Source organism: Lepus europaeus, chromosome 10 (genome assembly GCF_033115175.1).
Source record: "Lepus europaeus isolate LE1 chromosome 10, mLepTim1.pri, whole genome shotgun sequence".
Taxonomy (NCBI): domain Eukaryota; kingdom Metazoa; phylum Chordata; class Mammalia; order Lagomorpha; family Leporidae; genus Lepus; species Lepus europaeus.
In genome coordinates, this window is record NC_084836.1 from 19,635,788 (window position 1) to 19,655,537 (window position 19,750).

The 19,750-nt window shown below is 39.3% G+C and overlaps 1 protein-coding gene across 1 annotated transcript in view; it reads right to left on the reverse strand.

The window, feature by feature from the left end:
* ANO4 (anoctamin 4) overlaps positions 1–19,750 on the reverse strand; it is a 409,492-nt gene that overhangs the window by 27,191 nt on the left and 362,551 nt on the right. Inside the window, exon 22 of the mRNA XM_062201997.1 lies at positions 1,650–1,802. Within this exon, the coding sequence (XP_062057981.1) occupies positions 1,650–1,802 (153 nt within the window). The remainder of the gene's footprint in view (positions 1–1,649; positions 1,803–19,750) is intronic.

Here is a 19,750-nt window from a genome sequence, read left to right on the forward strand (position 1 = left end):
ATGGTCCTTCCCATGGGTCCTTTTATCTTTCTTTCTTTCTTTTTTTTTTTTTTGGACAGGCAGAGTTAGACAGTGAGAGAGAGAGACAGAGAGAAAGGTCTTCCTTCCATTAGTTCAACCCCCAAATGGCCACTATGACCAGTGTGCTGCGGCTGGCGCGCTGCACTGATCTGAAGCCAGGACCCAGGTGCTTTCTCCTGGTCTCCCATGCGGGTGCAGGACCCAAGCACTTGGGCCATCCTCCACTGCTTTCCCAGGCCACAGCAGAGAGCTGGACTGAAGAGGAGCAACCGGGACAGGATCCAGCACCCCAACCGGGACTAGAACCCTGGGGTGCCAGCGCCGCAGGAGAAGGATTGCCAAGTGTGCCGTGGCACCGGCCACCTTTTATCTTTCCAAGTAGTGACACAACCTGGGATGAGAAGTTGTGCTTACAATCACCTTGGCATTTAATAAGTTTCTGAGGAAGCACCTGTCTGTTCATGACTTAATAGAATCAGATATAGGGGCCGGTGCCGTGGCTCACTTGGTTAATCCTTTGCCTGTGGTGCCGGCATCCCATATGGGTGCCGGGTTCTAGTCCCAGTTGTTCCTCTTCCAGTCCAGCTCTCTGCTGTGGCCCCGGAAGGCATTGGAGGATGGCCCAAGTGCTTGGGCCCCTGAATCCGCATGGAAGACCAGGAAGAAGCACCTGGCTCCTGGATTTGGATTGGCGCAGTGCCGGCTGTAGCAGCCACTCAGGGAGTGAACCAATGGAAGGAAGACTTTTCTCTCTGTCTCTCTCACTGTCTATAACTCTGCCTGTCAAATAAAAAAAATTAAAAAAAAATAGAATAAGATATAAGCCAGAGAATTCAGGTCAATGATAAGGCTCCAAAACACCATATCATAACATTAGCACAGCACACATAGTATCAAGTCCTCACCAAACTGTGAGGTCCTTAATGGTATGGACAAAGTCCTGTTCACATCTGTGGGCTGTCCCTGATATACCAGTCCAGAACAGGTGCTTGCTTGATGAGCAAGAATATGCATATTCCAATTTTCTCCCACACATACTAGCTGAGTACCTGCCTTCTCTATACTATGCCCTGGAGGCAGAAATGAATAAAAGACAGTCTCTGGGTTCAGACAGCTCTCAAGAGGGGCTGCATCTGACTCAACCATGCATCTAGCCAAAGGCTGAAGCTCATTTCTATAAAAACTGGATTATGCTTCCTGTGAAGTAAGCAAAATTTAGGAAAGAGCAATACAAAGTTAAGCAAATGGAAGATCTATTTTCAAAAGGGAGTAACTAGTAATAAACCAAGTTTTTAGAATCAAAAGTCTTAAGGTAGAAAAACCAGATTGGGAATTTAAGTGCAAATTATCAAGAACTGAATATTATAAATTTCCAAAGAGGAAGTTTTACTTCTTATCCAATATTATTTAAAACCAACAAAATCATTCCTTGCAAAAATCAGTTCAATCATTTTACATGAAAATCATAAGTAAAAATATAAAATTGGTAGCTTTTAAAATCTTATCCTTTAGTTCATTCTAGCATTATTCCTAACAGCACAAAATAAATAAAATACATAAAGATAGCAAAAAAATCGTATCCTCTAGATGGTTAATATCCTTTTAGAAACATACTCAGATCAACTTACCTATGTCTTTGGCTCTGGAAGCTAAAGGTCGCCTCCACTGTGTGACAAACTTATAAGCATCAAGTCGAATTTCAATTATGTTATTCAGTAAGGCCAGGAGTGGTGCAAGGGGAAAAGCTGCCACAAAGATAGTAGTAAATCCAAACTGAAGAACTAGAGAAGAAGAAGGGATGAAGAATAAAAAATATTGATTTTCTGTTATTATTTTCAAAAGGATAATGTCATTGTCGTAAGCTGTATTTCTTCCTGATACAGAAGTACAGGGGACATCCCTTCTAGAAAGATGGCCAGTACATGGGAAAAAAGAGGTACTTTGTGGGCTTAGAAGCAGTGGCCTCCTAGGAGAAATGGATACAGTGAGGATCCTGACCTTGTTTTATAATCATTATTATTAAATAAAAGGGACCAAGGCTACTTGACAGAATGTTTGTGCCAAGAGTTGTGGTAGGGAAAATACAAGATGAGTCTGGAGTATCTTGTGAAGCCAGAAAGCAAGGAAGCGCTCAGATAATGACGGGGACATATCAGTTGGGCACAGAACAAACTTGAAGGCATTCTCAAAGGTCAAATCTGGAAGGATTAGTGCAAAAAGCAATGAGGGGCTCACACTGTGGTGCAGAGGGTTAAGCTACTACTTGTGATAGCAGTATTACATATCAGAGTGCTGGTTCAAGTCCTGTCTACTCTGCTTTTGATCTAGCTTCCTGTTAATGCACCTGAGAAGGCAATGGAAAATGGCCTGGGGACGTGGACCCCTGCCACCCAGGTAAGAGACCAGGATTGAGCTCCTCGCTTTGCCCTGACTGTTGTGGCCATTTGGAGAGTGAACCACTGATGGAAGATCCATCGATCTCTCTGTTTCTCCCTCCCTCTGTTACTCTGCCTTTCAAATTCATAAATTTTAAAAGTAATGAGAGCATTGGCATATAAACCAGAGACTAAACATCCAAGTCCTTAACTTTTTTTTTAAAGATTCTTTTGTTTTTCAAAGATTGTATTTATTTATTTGAGAGGTAGAGTTCTAAAGATACAGAGTGAGAGACAGAGAAAGTTCTGCTGGTTCACTCCCCAAATGGCCAAAGCTGGGCCAATCTGAATCCAGGAGCTTCTTCTGAGTCTCCCATTAGGGTGCACGGGTCCAGGAACTTGGACCATCTTCCACTACTTTTTCAGGCCATAAGCAGAGAGCTGGATCAGAAAAGGAGCAGCCAGGACTCAAACTGGTGCCCATATGGGATGCAGCGTTACAGGCAGAAGCCTAGCCTACTATGCCACAGTGCTGGCCCCCCAAGTCCATACTGATATAAACATATACTGATATAATTAAATAATAAGAAAAGAGAAAGAGCAAGGTTCTTCTTTGGTCGGATTCTAATTAATAAATCCAGAGATAATAATCAAAATAGAAAATCACCATTAATGAAACACTACACTGGGCCAGCACTGTGGTGCAGCAGGCTAAGTCCCTGCTTGTGACGCTGGCATCCCATATCTAAGTGCTGGATCGAGTCCTAGTTATTTCACTTCTGATCCAGCCTCCGACTAAGGTGCCCAGGAAGGTAGCAGATGATGGACCAAGTACTTGGGCCCCTATCATCTACGTGGAAGACCAAGATGGACTTCCTGGCTGTTGTCTGGCCATTTGGGGAGTGAACAAGTAGATGAAAAGTCTCTCTCTCTTTCTGTGGGTGTGTATCCCTCTCTCTGTTGTTTCACCTTTCAAATAAATAAGTAAATAAATAAATCTATCTTTAAAAAAATCAATAATTGATTCAGGCAAGAATCCCCAAAAGAGTGTTAAAATCAGTAGCGGGAAGTATATTGAATAATGTAACATATTTGTATATTTTCAGTGTCTCCTCACTTGATACTTATTAATTACAAAGTATTTATATAGTGGAGTAAGCTGGAAGACCACATCTTAACCAAGTGATCAAAGTTAACATGAAAGTAAGACACACTGATGTCACACACCTGTGAAATGATGTGCTGAGGAGGGCACAACATAATTTCAATGGTATTGCCAATAAAGAAGGACTCCAACTCAACTGTGGGAAAATATCAGACAAACCTGAGTTGAAGGACCTTCTACAAAACTACTGACTAGTAGGCTTCAAATGTATCATGATTATGAAAAAACAAAGACTGAAGAGCTGTTACAGATTGGCAGAGAAAAGGGAAACACAACATCTCAACCCAATGTTGGTTCCTGGCTGGATCATGGACAAGAAAGATATAAATGCAAAAACTGAGAAAATTCAAGTAAGTCTGAAGATTAGTCAATAGTATTTTGATAACATTAATTTTCTGGTTTCAATAAATAAATAAGAGGTTAACATCAGGAAAGTAAGGTGACGACTATATGAGAACTCCATAATGCAACTGGAAGCCATAACTGAAACTAAAAATAATAAAATTTATTAGCCATCATGCAGTCCAAAAAATATTTGAATGACTGCCTATTCTGCTAGTTTTACTTGTTAGACTTTGTTTTAGCAAGAAACAAAACAATGACTAACACACACATACATATATAATTTTTTATGTAACAGATATTGTTCTAATTATTTCACCTATGTTAACTTGTTTAATTTTCACCACAATCATATGAGTTAGGTACCAATATTATTCTTATTTTACAGGCAGGAGAACTGAGGCATCAATAGATTAAATAACTTGCTCAGGACACACAACAAGGAGGCTATTTGAATCCCAGAGTTGTGGCTTCAGGAACATGCACAGTCCATCTGCCTCATTTCTATGACACTAGCACATTCAGATGTCCCTTTCTCTTTGTCACATTCACACACTGTGCCTATTTAAGGTGGCTCTTGATCCCAAGAATAAATGTAGCTATTACTCTCTGTTTCACCCTTGGTTTATTTTTTTTCCTGACTTTTCTCTTTCCTAGGGTAAGTTCACCTACTCCCAGGACTTCTGTCTGATAAGAATTCCCAATTTTCTGTCTCTCTTACTCTTCTCAGTAAATTTCCACTTGCCAGTCATGCTATAGAACCAGCAGTCTCCAAACCAATGTCTCAACCCCATCCTTAAGCCTGTTCCTCCCTTGGTGTCCTTCTCCTCCTCGTCTTTCCATCCCAGATCTCTTGCAAATAAAAAACCAGATCCCAGCTAGCTCAGTCTTCAGAAGCGCTGGGTTCCAAGTCCAATAAATTATGTAACAAAAATGTCTTTCATTTCTCTCCTTTCCACTGTTTTTACTAAAGTTCAAGACTCTGATTTTCTACCTGGTTTCTCTGCTTCCACACTTCTACTTCCTTTCTTTCTACTTCTACTTTCTTTCATTGTAATTATATGTCAGTCCTTGATCCAGCCTTATATGATATCCAACAAGTCCCTTCTAGCCACACAGCCATCTGTTGAGTGTGTAGGAAATAGGAACATAAAGAGGTTACTATTCCTACCCTCACAAAGCCCAGTGTGAGAGGAGGAAAGCCCAAGAGCCATAAAATCAAGAAAAAATAAGTTCTATGATGGTGATCAACATTGTAGGAGTTAAAGGTGGCAGTAGTTAACTACAGTTATAGAAGGATAGGAAGAGGGCATACTTGAGAAATGCTAACCTATCATCTGTTTCTATAAACTGAAGTCTTGTGTGGAGAGAATACAGGATTGTTTGGGAAAACTGTCTGGGGTATGGAATATGGTTGGATATGAGGAATATGGGTGGAATAAGTTTGAGTGGCATGGTAAAATGATTGGGATTTACTGTGTATGCTGAATCTGTGAAGCTATTATATAATAGCTATGATTTTTCCTATTGTGCCCCAAAACTAGCCCTTTAGGAATAAATGTGCTGATGTCTGCTATCAGTGATGTTCTTTTTAATAAAGTACTGCTCATGCTTCTTTTATTCAGATAAGAATATCTGTATTCGGCACATGCTCACTCGGACTTACCCCTCATGGTAGAGCTAGAAACATGCCAGAGGCTTCCAATTCAATCCCATCAAGGTGGCATGTACCAATGCCATCTCACTAGTCAAAGTGATCAGCTTCAGTTCATAACTGATCATGATAGGATTAAGAGTCAAAGGGATCACATAAACAAGACTAGTGTCTGCTAATACTAACTGATAGAATTAAAAAGGAGGGAATGATCCAACATGGAAAGCAGGATACACAGCAGACTCATAGAATGGCAGATATCATAAACAGCACTCTGGCCTCAGAATCAGCCCTTAATGCTAAAAAGCCTATGAGAGTTTCAGGCATAGAAAGCCAAGACACTGCGGCAAAACAACAACAACAAAAAATGACCTAAGTGAAAGATCTCTGTGAGTGAGATCCCAGCAGAAAGAACAGGCCATCAAAGAAGGAGGTACCTTTCTCTGAAGGGAGGAGAGAACTTCCACTTTGATTATGGCGTTGTCTAAATAAGATTGGAGTTGGCAAACACAAGAGGCTTCCATAGACTTGGCAGCTCATAACAAGAGCCTTGGGTGATTACTGACGTCATAAATAAGAGTTAAATTGTTAAATTTAATTGTTAAATCAACAACAGGAGTCGCTGTGCACTTACTCCCCATGTAGGATCTCTGTCCTTAATGTGTTGTACTTTGTGAATTAACAGTATAACTACTACTCTAACAATACTCTATACTTTGTGTGTCCATGTGGGTACAGTCTGTTGATATCTTTACTTAGTATATACTCAGTTGATCTTCTGTATATAAAGATAATTAAAAATGAATCTTGATGAAGAATGGGATGGGAGAGGGTGCGGGAGATGGGATGGTTGTGGGTGGGAGGGTGGTTATGGGGGGAAAAGCTGCTATAATCCAAAAGTTGTACTTTGGAAATTTATATTTATCAAATAAAAGTTAAAAAAAAAGAATATCTGTCCCTCAGTCTTATCATGGATTAAGCTGGGCTGGTGTTATGTGCAGTTTTTGTAAAGCTCAGTTCACCCCTGATTTGTTCTTATTGCTCGGCTGTGATTGAGAAACTGAAAGACTGTAGGAGATTCAGTTCTGCCCTTTGAGAGGATTTATGGTTAGTCCTTTAACCTCCTGCCTATCACATCTTCAAAATTCTGCATTATTAGAGAAAAAGAATATTTTTACATATTGATGAAGAGTCATTGGTAAATCATAACAATACTAAATTGTATATGTATATGAACATAGCTTCACAATATGCAAAGCAAAATTGACAGAACTAAAAGTGAAATGAGAGAAGTACACAAGCATACTTGAAGATTTCAACAATTCTGTGTTAGTAACTAGTAGATAAAATAAGACAGAATTTAATAACTTATTAAGCAGTCTTGTTTAACTGGCATATGTGGAACTTTACATCCAACATCTGCAGGATACACCAGAAATATTTACCAAAGAGACAATATATGTTGGGCATAAAGCAAATCTCAACATATATCAAAGGACTGAAGAAACATAGAGAATATATTCTGACCACAGTGGTACTAAATTGGAAACTAGTGAAAGAGAGATAAGGAGAAAAATGTCTAGATATTGTGATATTAAGCAGCAAATTCCTAAAATACATAGGTCAAAATAGATTAATACAGTAATTGGGAAATGACTTGATAATGAAAATGTAAGATATCAAAATTTTTGGTATGCAACTGGAGTGATGTTAATAGAGAAAATTATAGCTCTAAAGCTTATATTAAAAAGATGAAAATCATAGGAACAGAAGATGGCAGAATAGGAAGGGAGCACACTATTAGTCCGGGGGAGAGACAGGTTAATAAAAGTGGAGATACTGCAGGGTCAAGGAAGAGTAGGGGAAGAAACAGCAGAGGAAACTCTTCCGGAACTAGTGATTCACAGTGGACCTGCATGGAGAGCGTGGGAGCCCAAGTTCGGGACACCAGCAGCAGACTCAACGCACCAGCGCTGGAACACGAGGTGAGCCGAACCTCAATAGCCCGAGACACCAGTGGGCAAGCAGAAAGAAGAGACTAGAGGGAACAAGGCTTGAAACTCTGTGGGGAAAAGTTCACCAGGCTAACTAGAAGAGAGAGAGGAAAAAAAAAGTGACCGATACGGACACGAGTTTCTCTCTCTCCCCTCACCCCTCAAAGGCGAGCAAGACAAAGAGCAGGCGCCATTTTGGACATATGTCATAAGCAGGGCGACCTCAGGTCTGCACTGGCCCTGAGCCTAGCAGAAACACCTGACTCTGGGGGGAGGGGTGAAATAACAGGAGATTAGCATCTAACTTGGCAACCCAGTGGGAGACTGCAGGAGAACTGGAGCCCACACCAAGGGCAGCACAGATTCCCTGTGTGGTCCTTGGGAAAGAGCTTCCGATCTCTGGCTCCTGTGGGTATATCATTTGCCTGCTAACTACCTCCAATTACGTTCAGCTGTGCGGAATTACTTCCCTTTTGAATCAAAAAAAGAAAGAAAGAAAGAGATTTACCACACCTAACCTGGGAGTGTCATCTTTGACACACCCTCAACCCTGAGGAACCAAACACAGCTCTCAGTCCACACTCATCTCAAGCCTCTAAGGCTCCACCGAAAGCAGACAGTCCACTTAATATAGAGCCATAGTGTAACAAGAAAAAACACCACAGTGAAGAAACCAAATATCTCCAACATGCCATACGACAAACGCAAAAACCGAGGTGAGAATATAATTTTCCTCATGGGCATTGTCTACCTTAGAAAAACTACTACAGAACATGCCTGTGACTAGAAACTTGTAGTTCAGGCCACCGAAGATTAGAGATGGGACTTGGGCACTCCCTTGACTTGCATCCTCTGGTCTGCTTTAACAAATACCAGGAGGAAAAGAAAGCTAGGCATCAGAAACAATGGGTGGCAGGCCTGTTAATGTCTGATCTGTACAGTGATCTGCCCTCAAGGAGACCCAACAGGCCAGTCCACTGCAGTGGCTTTCAATGTGGTAAGCCTGGGCTTCAGCAGAAGTCAGCTTGTGAAGAGCACTGGCAGCTCTGCCAAGAGTTGGATCACTGGAAATGGACCTGCCCTGGAGTCGAAGGATGCCCAGGTCAGAGCCACAGATCTTATTGGCTCTAAGCTGAAAAGCCCTTCACTCAGCCCAACTTCCAAAGTGACCACTGCAGCTGAGGGTGTGGTCAAGTAGGGTCAGCAACATTGCAGGCAGAACTGTAAATTGCTTGTTAGAGATGCCCCCTGCCTTTACCTGGCCAGCTCTCCTCCCAGGCCAGCTAAGTAATGAAAGTCAACAGAGTGCCTTCCCCTAGGAGGTTCACACCTCCCTTAGGATGTACCCCATGTGAAGAGATAGATAGGTCTGGGCCTCTTAACTTACAAGGCCTAAAGCCCACCAGATTATTATCAAGCCCCTTCTGTCAGGTTCTATTTGCCTCTCAATCAGAAAACTTAATTGTAGCTTAGCACCTTTCTTAGCTCCTCTAATAATGACTCTGTCCTTTGTTCTAGACCCTGTCTAGCGCACTTGGGCCTCATTCCTTTGTAATCATAACCTCTACTCTACCACCAATGGCTCTACTCCCAACCTGTGTGTACTGATGATCCTCTTCCCCACTTAATGCTGTATAATTGTTCAAACCTGGTAAATGCCACTCTTAGGATCATTGGTTACTATCCTCACTCTGTCTTTTATGACCTTGTCTAAATATGATCAGAGTCGGCGATCTTGGAAGGCTTCCATAGCCTTGGCAACTCATGACGAGAGCCTAGGGTGGTTACTGGCGCCATAAACTAGAGTGTCAATTTGTTGAGTCAACAACAGGAGCCACTGTGCACTTGCTCCTCATGTGGGATCTCTGTCCTTAATGTGCTGTACATTTTGATTTAATGCTATAACTAGTACTCAAACAGTATGTTTCACTTTGTGTTGCTATGTGGGTGCAAACTGTTGAAATCTTTATACTAAATTGATCTTCTGTATATAAAGAGAATTGAAAATGAATCTTGATGCACATGGAAGGGGAGAGGGAGCGGGAGAGGGGAGGGTTGCGGGTGGGAGGGAAGTTATGGGAGGGGGAAGCCATTGTAATCCATAAGCTGTACACTGGAAATTTATATTCATTAAATAAAATTTAAAAAAAGAACAGGAAAAAAAAAAGATGAAAATCATGATTTAAGTTTCCATCTCAAGATGTCACAAGAAGAGAAATCCAAGCCCAAAGTATAAGAAAGAAGAGTAAGAGCAGAAATGAATGAAATAGAAGGCAAATATGTAAGAAAGAAAAATTAATGAAGCCCAAAGTTGACTTTTTAAAAGTTCAATCTCTGGCCAGACTGCAAAAGAAAAAAAGGGAGAAAAGCACAAACCTATGAAGTCAGTTAAAAAGAAGGAGTCAATACTGACCTTATATACATGAAAGTTAACAATGGAGCTATTATCATAAAACTAAATGATTTTATGCCACTAAATTTGATGATTTAGATGAAATGGACAAGTTTCCTGAGAAACACAACTATTAACACAACTTATTAAAATGGATACTAGGAAAATATGTCATTGTAAAAACTAAAAGAATAAGAAGGGAAGTAGAAGGGAAGGTGGGAATGTGGGAGGGAGAGTGGAGTGGGAAGTATCACTATGAGAGTCACAATATAGGAATTCCAAGATTGCTGAATCTGGGACAGACATGCTGCTTTTGAACAGAGGGAAACAGCAGAAGAAAAGCAGAGGAAGTGCATTTCCAGGGAGGAGTTGGAGAGCCGTTGGTAGTGGAAAGTCACAGATGGAAGAGGGACGTCATGATGCAGCATGGAAGCTGCAGGTGTGCAGCAATAAGGGCAGACACAACACGTGACACCTGCAGCCTGGACCTGGAGGAGACCCCAGCTTTAGAGAGTGAGAATACTCAGCAACTGGGGGGAAATGGCACCATTTTGACACCAGTAGAAGCTACAATGGCTTTTGTGTGTGCCTGTGATGAGGGGATTTTACAAGAGGAAAAATGTAATATCAGATAAAAATAGATTTTAACATAAAAACTGTTAAAAGAGACAAAGAAAGGCACTATGTAATGATTAAGGAATCAATTCAACAGGAAGATGTGACCACAATAAATGTACATGCACTCAATTATAGTTCATTTGGTTATTTAAAGAAATGTTGGAGATTCCAAGATGGCGGAATAGGGAGGGAGCTTACTGCTCTAGTCTAGAGGAAGATAGAATAAGAAGTGGAGAGAGTACTCAGGGAAAAGTTAGGAAGAAAACTGAAGAGGAAACTCCATGTAAATTAGAGGGACACTGTGGATATACATGGAGGGTGTGGATGCACAGCACCAACACAGATATATAACACAGGACTCCAGCAACTAATAGCCTCAGCACCAGTTTTGGAGAGTGAGGCGAGACCAGTCTTCAGCCACCCAAGCCACTGGAGATAAAGCTGTGGGAGAGCCTGGTGTGAGTACAGCTTGGAGCCCTGTGGGGGGCAGTGTACCTGCCAACCTAGAGGGAAAAAAAGGTGGCACATTTCTCTCTCCCTGACCATCGGTCATCTGTGTCCTGTAACTGGCTGAGAGAGGATGGGTGGCATATGGACATACAGAACAGCTGTGCCAGCTTGTGTCCATGTACCCAGTAACCAGCTGAAAGAAGACACCTGAGTTTGGCTAGGAGCATAGATGGGGGCTGGGTGCTCATGACTGTGGGAATCTTATATGCTGGGACTGTAAAAATACTGAGGCTATGAGGGAGGGTGCAGGGTGTGGCTTGTCTCTGGGTAGTCACTGAGGGTGGCTCCACATGCTTGTGGCACCCTGATTGTCTGGTGAGGGTCATTGCTGCAGTATCTGTGCTCACAATGAGGAGTGCATGGATTCACTGTGTGTTTTTTGTGGCAGGTGCGGATTAATACTGCATCCAATGGGGCTATTGCCCAGGCACAGGTCTCCTTGGAGGAGAGGAGGTGAGCATGAGACTGCATGACTACAGAGTGGATCAAACACCTCCCCTCTGGTTAAAAAAAAAGAGAGAGATTTATCACAGCCAACTTGGGTGTCATCAGACACCTCCTTACCATGGAGCACTGATCAGAGCTCTGTGGTTACACACGGCACACATCTCAGGGTATTCACTGAAAGAGCAGACACTCTACTAAGCCACAGAGGCATATTCCAAAGACAAAAGCCATCAGAGGGAAAAAAAAAAACCTAAGTATCTCCACAAATGCCTAAAAATAAACAGAAATTCAAGAAATAAGAGTAAGGAAGACAACATGACACCCCCAAATGGACACAAAACACCTTAATACTAGAATGTGAAGATGAACAGATTGAAGAAATGAAGAAAATGAATTTAAAAAACTTAAAGATTACTTAGCAGAATTACTTAGCAGTAATCAGAAAAATTCACAAATTAAAGAAATCTATACATGACATAAAAATTTTTTCCATAAAATTGATATTCTGAACATAAATCAAAATGAAATATTAGAAATGAAGAAGTCAATAGATCAAACAAAAAATGTGGTAGAAAGACTCAGACTCAATGATAAAAAGAAAGAATATCTGAGTTAGAAGACAAATCTCTGGAAATTTTTCTGTCAGAACAAGAAAATAAATTAGAAAAATTAAAAAAAAGTGTTGGAGATTTGTAAAATACTATCAAATGACCAAACATACAAGTCATAGGAGTTCCTGAAGATGTGGAAAGAGAGAATGGATTAGAAGGCCTTTTTAGCAAAATAATTACATAAATTTGATATATTAAAAAATTTCCATAATTTGAAGAAAGAAAGGGAGATCCAAGTACAGGAAGCACATAGAACTCCTACTATACATGATTAGAAAAGATCTTAACCACAACACACTGTAGTCAAACTCTTCACAGTAAAACAAAAGAAAAGATTCTAAAATGCACATGATAGAAACAGTAGATTACTTTCATAGTCACAGATTACTTCTCATCAGAAACCCTACAGGCTAGAAGAGACTGGGAAGATATAGTCCAAATCTTTTTTTTTTTTTTTTTTTTTGACAGGCAGAGTGGACAGTGAGAGAGAGACAGAGAGAAAGGTCTTCCTTTTGCCGTTGGTTCACTCTCCAATGGCCGCTGTGGTAGCACGCTGCGGCCGGCGCACCGCGCTGATCAGATGGCAGGAGCCAGGTGCTTCTCCTGGTCTCCCATGGGGTGCAGGGCCCAAGCACTTGGGCCATCCTCCACTGCACTTCCTGGCCACAGCAGAGAGCTGGCCTGGAAGAGGGGCAACTGGGACAGGATCGGTGCCCCAACCGTGACTAGAACCCGGTGTGCCGGCGCCGCAAGGCGGAAGATTAGCCTAGTGAGCCGCAGCGCCGGCTAGTCCAAATCTTAAGAGAAAAAAAAGTCAACCTAGAATACTATACACTGCAAAGATCTCATTTATGAATGCAGGTGAAACAATGACCCTACATAAAAAACAGAAATTGAAAGAATTTCATCCTGCCTTACAAAAGATGTTTAAGAATGTGCAACACAGAAACATGGTCATCACTATGAAAAAAGGTGAAGACAGAAAATTTTCCCGTAAAAGTACAAAAGAAATCCAAGGTAAACAGTAGGAATATTTATGAAAAATGGCAGGGCTACATTGTTACTTATTAACAGTGACCTTGAATGTAAATGGCTTCAACTCTCCAGTTAAAAGATATAGACTGCTGAATGGATTAAAAAACAAGACTCATCTGTTTGCTGCCTACAGGAAACATACTTCACCAACAAAGGTACATGTAGACTGAAATTGAAAGGATGGCTAAAGATAATCCATACTAACAGAAAGCAAAAAGAGCTGGTGTAGCCATCTTAATGTTAGACAAAATAGACATTAACACAAAAACTGTTAAAAGAAATAAAGAAGGGCACTATGTATTGATAAAGAGGTAAATTCAACAGGAAGATGTGACTATCATAAATACATATGTACCAAATTACAGAGCACCTGGCTATTAATTAACATTTAAGAGAAATGTTAATGGATCTAAAGGGAGACACAGACTCCAAAACAATAGGAATGGGGGGCTTTAATACCCTAATTTCAGCAATGGACAGATCAACCAGACAGAAAATCAGCAAGAAAACTTTAAGGAAAAGAGTACAGATTGGTGCCTCCTCACAGGGGGCACCTAAATGTAAGAGAAAGAGTGCAGATGGGTGCCACCTCACATGTGGCACCAAATGTAAGAAAAAAGAGTCACAGAACAGAGAGGAGACAGAATATGAACTCACAGCCAGATCAAATTTATTCAGAGAAAATAAATTCAAAGAGGTGGGTGACCAACTGCCATCATGCTCACAGAGGACACATCACAGAGGCCTTGACCCCAGTATGCTGGGTCTTTTTATAACTAGGTGATATAGGGGTAGGGAGAGGGGGCTGTAGGCAGAGGTGAGCTTCTCCAGACTGGTTCTTCAGGTTTGGTCCACTGGCTTCCAAACCTGGGCAAGCATGCAGGGGGTGGAGTGTGTAACAATACAGGATGTGAGACTGAACTGGTCTCTTGAAAGAAGGTAGGAGTAACAAGAACCTAAAATGGCTAAGGCTTATGTCCTTGTTCCAGCAATAACAACAGAGCTAATTGACATTATAGACCAAATGGACCTAATGGATATCTAAAGGACTTTTCATCCTACAGTTGCAGAACACACATTCTCACTAGTGCATGGAACTTTTCATAGGATAGACCACAGGCAAGGCTATAAAGCAAGTCTCAGAAAATTCAAAAAAATTGAAATCGTACCATGTATCTTCTCTCACCACAATGGAATGAAGCTGTAAATCAACAACTCAAGAATCTCTAGAACTTATGCAAACACATGGAGAAGGAACAACATGCTCCCAAATAAACAGAGGGTCTTTGAAGAAATCAAAGAAAAAATTGCTGGAAACAAATGAAGACAATACAACATATCAAAACTTATGGAATACATTAAAAGCATTGTTAAGAGGGAAATTTATAGTAATTGGTGCCTATATCAAGAAATTAGAAAGGCACCAAATAAATCAGCTTTCAATGCATCTCAAAGACTTAGAAAAACAACAGCAAACCAAACCCAAATTTAATAGGAGAAAATAAATAATTAAAATTAGAGAAGAAATCATCAAAATTGAAACAAAAAAATACAAAAAAATCAGCAAAATGAAGAACTGGTTTTCTGAAAAATAAACAAAATTGACACACCACTGGTGTAACTAACAAAAAAGATGGAAAAAACCCAAAACAATAATAGTAGAGATGAAAAAGGAAATCAAACAACAGATACCACAGAAATAAATAGAATCATCAAAATTTACTACAAAAAGATGTATGCCAACAAATCAGGTAATTAGAAGAAATGTATAGATTCCTGGGAAAATAAACCTACCAAAATTGAGCAATGCAGACATAGGAAACCCAAACAGAGCAATAACCAAGACAGAAATTAAAACAGTAATAAAGCCCTCCCAAAAAAGAAAATCCAGGATTGGACTGTTTCATTGCTGAATTCTATCAGACATTTAAAGAAGGACCAACTCCAGTTCTTCTCAACCTATTCAAAACAAGTGAAAGGGAGGAAGTCCTCCCAAACTCCTTTTTTTTTTTTTTTTTTTTTTTTGAGACAGGCAGAGTGGATAGTGAGAGAGAGAGAGACAGAGAGAAAGGTCTTCCTTTTTGCCGTTGGTTCACCCTCCAATGGCCGCTGTGGCCAGCGCATCGTGCTGATCCGAAGCCAGGAGCCAGGTACTTCTCCTGGTCTCCCATGGGGTGCAGGGCCCAAGCACTTGGGCCATCCTCCACTGCCTTCCTGGGCCATAGCAGAGAGCTGGCCTGGAAGAGGGGCAACTGGGATAGAATCCGACACCCCAACCGGGACTAGAACCTGGTGTGCCAGCGCCGCAAGGCGGAGGATTAGCCTGTTAAGCCACGGCGCCGGCCCAAACTCCTTCTATGAAGCCAGCATCACCTTAATTCCTAAACCTGAAATAGAATTTCTAAACCTGAAATGAGAATTCAGACCAATTTCTCTGATGAACATAGATACAAAAGTTCTCAATAAAATAACAGTCAATCAAATCTAATAACACATAAGAAAGATCACTAACTCTGGCCAAGCGAGATTTTTCGCTGGAATGCAGGGATGGTTCACATTCACAATTCAATCATTGTGATATATCACATTAACAAATTGAAGAACAAAAACCATATGATTATCTCAATAGATGCAGAGAAAGCATTTGATAAAATACAACCTTTCATGATTAATTTTAAGCAAATTAGGTATGTAAGGAACATTCTTCAAGAAAATCAAGGCAATTTATGACTAACTCACAGCCAGCATTTTATTGAATGGAGAATAGCTGGAAGCATTTCCCCTACATCTGGAACCAGACAAGGATGCCCACTCTCACCAATGCTGGAAGGTTTAACCAGAGCCAGTAGGCAAGAAAAAGAAATTAAAGGCCTATAAATTGGGAAGGAGGAAGTCAAACTAGCCTGATTTACAAATGACATATTTCTATATAGGGGATCCAAAAGACTCAACTGAGAGACTACTGAAACTCATAAAATAGTTTGGTAACATGGCAGGATATAAAATTAACACAAAAATCAATAGTCTTTGTATACACAAACAATGCCACAGTTGAGAAAGAACTTCTAAGGTCAATCCCATTCACAATAGCTACAAAAACTAAATATGATGAAAATCAAAATAGATTAAAGAAAGAAGTAGAAGAATACATTACTAATGGAAATATCTTCCATGTTCATGGGTTTGAAGAATCAATATCATCAAAATGTCCATAATACCGAAAGCAATGGACAGATTCAATGTGAACCCAATCAAAATACCAACAACAATCTTTTCAGATCTTAAAAACTCTGCTAAAATTCATATGGAAACACAAGAGACCACAAATAGCAAAAGAAATTTAAAACAACAAAAACAAAGATGAAGGCATCATAATACCAGATTTCAAGACATACTACAGGGTAGTTATAATCAAAACAGCATGGTACTTGTCCATTAGAATGACTCTCATACAGAAATTAACAAACAACAAATAATAGTGAGGATGTGGGTCAAAGCGTACCCTAATCCACTGTTGGTGGGAATGTAAACTGGTATAGCAACTGTGGAAGACAGATAGAGATATATAAAAAATCTGAATCTAGACCTACCATATGATGCAGCCATCTCACCTGGGAATTTACCCAAACAAAAGGAAATAGTCATATGAAAGAGTTATCTGTACCCCCATGTTCACTACAATTCAATTTATAAAAGCTAAGATATGGAATCAACCCAGATGTTCATCAACTATTGACTGGATGAAGAAATTATTTTGCTACTCAGCTGTAAAAAAATGAAATTCCGTCATTTGTAACAAAATGGATACAACTGGAAACCACTATAATTAGTGAAATAAGTCTGTCTCCAAAGACAAATACCGTATGTTTTCCTTGATCTGTGGTAAAGAATAGAGCACCAAAAATGTAATGTATAGGAGTGAAATTTACATTTTGAGATTCAACAATTGTTACAGAACTTTTCTTGACTTTTGAGCAACAGTGTTTTTTTTTCTGCTCACTATTTGTTGAACTCTTTACTTAGTGTAGGGTTAACTGTACGATTATTATGTAAACTGAAAGTAGAGCTTTGTAAAAATTAAAAGTGTGCATGGGAGAGTGAGGTACTGCAGCATAGGTAGGAATGCTGGTAAGGTGGTAAGAATCACTGTGTTCCTAAATCTGTGTATATCAAATACATGAAACTAGTAAAATTAAATTTAAAAAACTGAAATAATTTGTCATTCTTATCCAGCCTTACGAAAGATCTTAAGGATGTGCTATACACAGAAACACAGAAAGATAGCCACCAGTATGAAAGAATTTAAAGGCAGAAAATCTCCCAGTAAAAGTACAAAGGAAATCCAAAGCAAATAATAGGAATTTTTACGGAAAAATGACAGGGCCATGTTATTACTTTTCAACTGTAACCTTGAATGTAAATGATCTAAATTCTCCAATTAAAAGATAGAGACTGGTTGAAGCGATTAAAAAACAAGACAAATCTATTTGCTGCCTACAAGAAACACACATCACCAACAAAGATATCTGCAGACTGACAGTGAAAGGATAGAAAAAGATATTACATGCTATGGAAAGCAAAAATGAGCAGATATAGCCATCCTAATGTCAGACATAATAGACTTTAACAAAAAACTATTAAAAGTGACAAACACAGGCATTATGTAATGATTAAGAAATCAATTCTACAGAGGATGTGACTACAAAAAATGTTTATGCAGAAAATGCCAGGACGCCTGGCTATTTAAAAATAATGTAATGGATCTAAAGGGAGACATAGACTCCAATACAATAGTAATAGGGGACCTCAACACCCTACTTTGATCAATGGACAAATCAACTAGACCGAAAACTCAAAGAAACAACACAGCTAACTGACACTATGGACCAAATGAATGTAACTAAAATCTACAGAACTTTTCAACCCACAGCTTCAGAATACATATTGTTTTCATCAGTGCATAGAATTTTTTCTAGGATACATGATACACTAGGCCATAAGGCACATCTCAGCAAATATAAAAAAAAAATAGAAATCATACCATGAATCTTCTCTGACCACAACGGAATGAAGCTGAAAATTAACAACTCAAGAATCTCTAGAACATATGCAAAGACTGGAGGCTGAACAACATGCTCCTGAATGAACAGTGGGTCATAGAAGAAATAAGAAGAGAAATAATGAAATTCCTGGAAACAAATGAAGGCAATGCAACAATCAAAGCTTATGGGATATAGCAAAAACAGTGTTAAAAAGGAGGTTTATAGCAATTGGTACATACATCAAGAAATTGGAAAGTCATCAAATAAATGGGCTATCAATACATCTCAAGGCCTTAGGAAAAACCATAACAAACCAATCTGAAAATTAGTAAGGAAAGAAATAATTAAAATCTAGAAGAAATAAACAAAATTGAAACCAAAGAAACAATGCAAAAGATCAATAAAGAGGATATTTGAAAAAAAAAATAAAAAAAAATTTATACAATTGGCCCAATGAACCAAAAATGCGGAAAAATACTCAAGTTAATAAAATCAGAGGTGAAAAAGGAGATGTAACAATGATACCACAGAAATAGAAAGAATCATCAGGAATTACTACAAATATCTATATGACAACATATTGGGAAGCCTAGAAGAAATATATCGATTCCTGGACACATACAATCCACCAAAATTGAGTCATGATGACACAGACCAATAACCAAGACAGAGATTGAATCAGTAATGAAGACCTTTCCAATAAAGAAAAGCCCAGAAACAGATGATTTCAATGCTGAAATCTACCAGGCTTTTTAGGAAGAACCAGTTATTCTCAAAATATTAAAAATAATTCGAAGAGAAGGAATCCTCCAAAATTCCTTCTATAAATCCAGCATCATCTTAATTCCAAAATAAGAAGAAGATACAACAAAGAAAAAGAAATACAGACCAATATCCCTGATGAACATAGATGTGAAAATCCTCCACAAAATACTATCCAATTGAATCCAACAACACATCAGAAAGATCATTCACTGGACCAAGTGGGATTTATCTCTGGTATGCAGGTATGGTTCAACATATGAAAAGCAATAAATGTGATAAATTACAGTGACAAATTAAAGAATAATAACTATATGATAATCTCAATAGATATAGAGAAAACATCTGTTAAATTATAACATCCTTTCATGATAAAAACTTTAATCAAATTGGTTATAGAAGTAACATTCCTCAACACAATCAAGGAAATAGATGACAAACCCAAAGCCAGCATCATATTGAATGTGGAAAAGCTGGAAGCATTTCAACTAAGGTACCACACCAGACAAGGATGCCCACTTTCACCACTGCTATTCAATATAACCCTGGATATTTTAGTCATTAGGCTAAAAAATGTCATTAGGTAAGAAAAAGAAATCAAAGGAAATCAAAGGGATACTCATTAGATAGGAAATCAAATTGTTCCTGTTTGCAGGTGACATGATTCTATCTATAGGGTGAAATAAAAGACTCCACTAAGAGACTTTTAGAACTCACAGAGAGTTTGGTAAAGTTGCAACATATAAAAGTCACACACAAAAATCAAAAACCTTCATAAACAC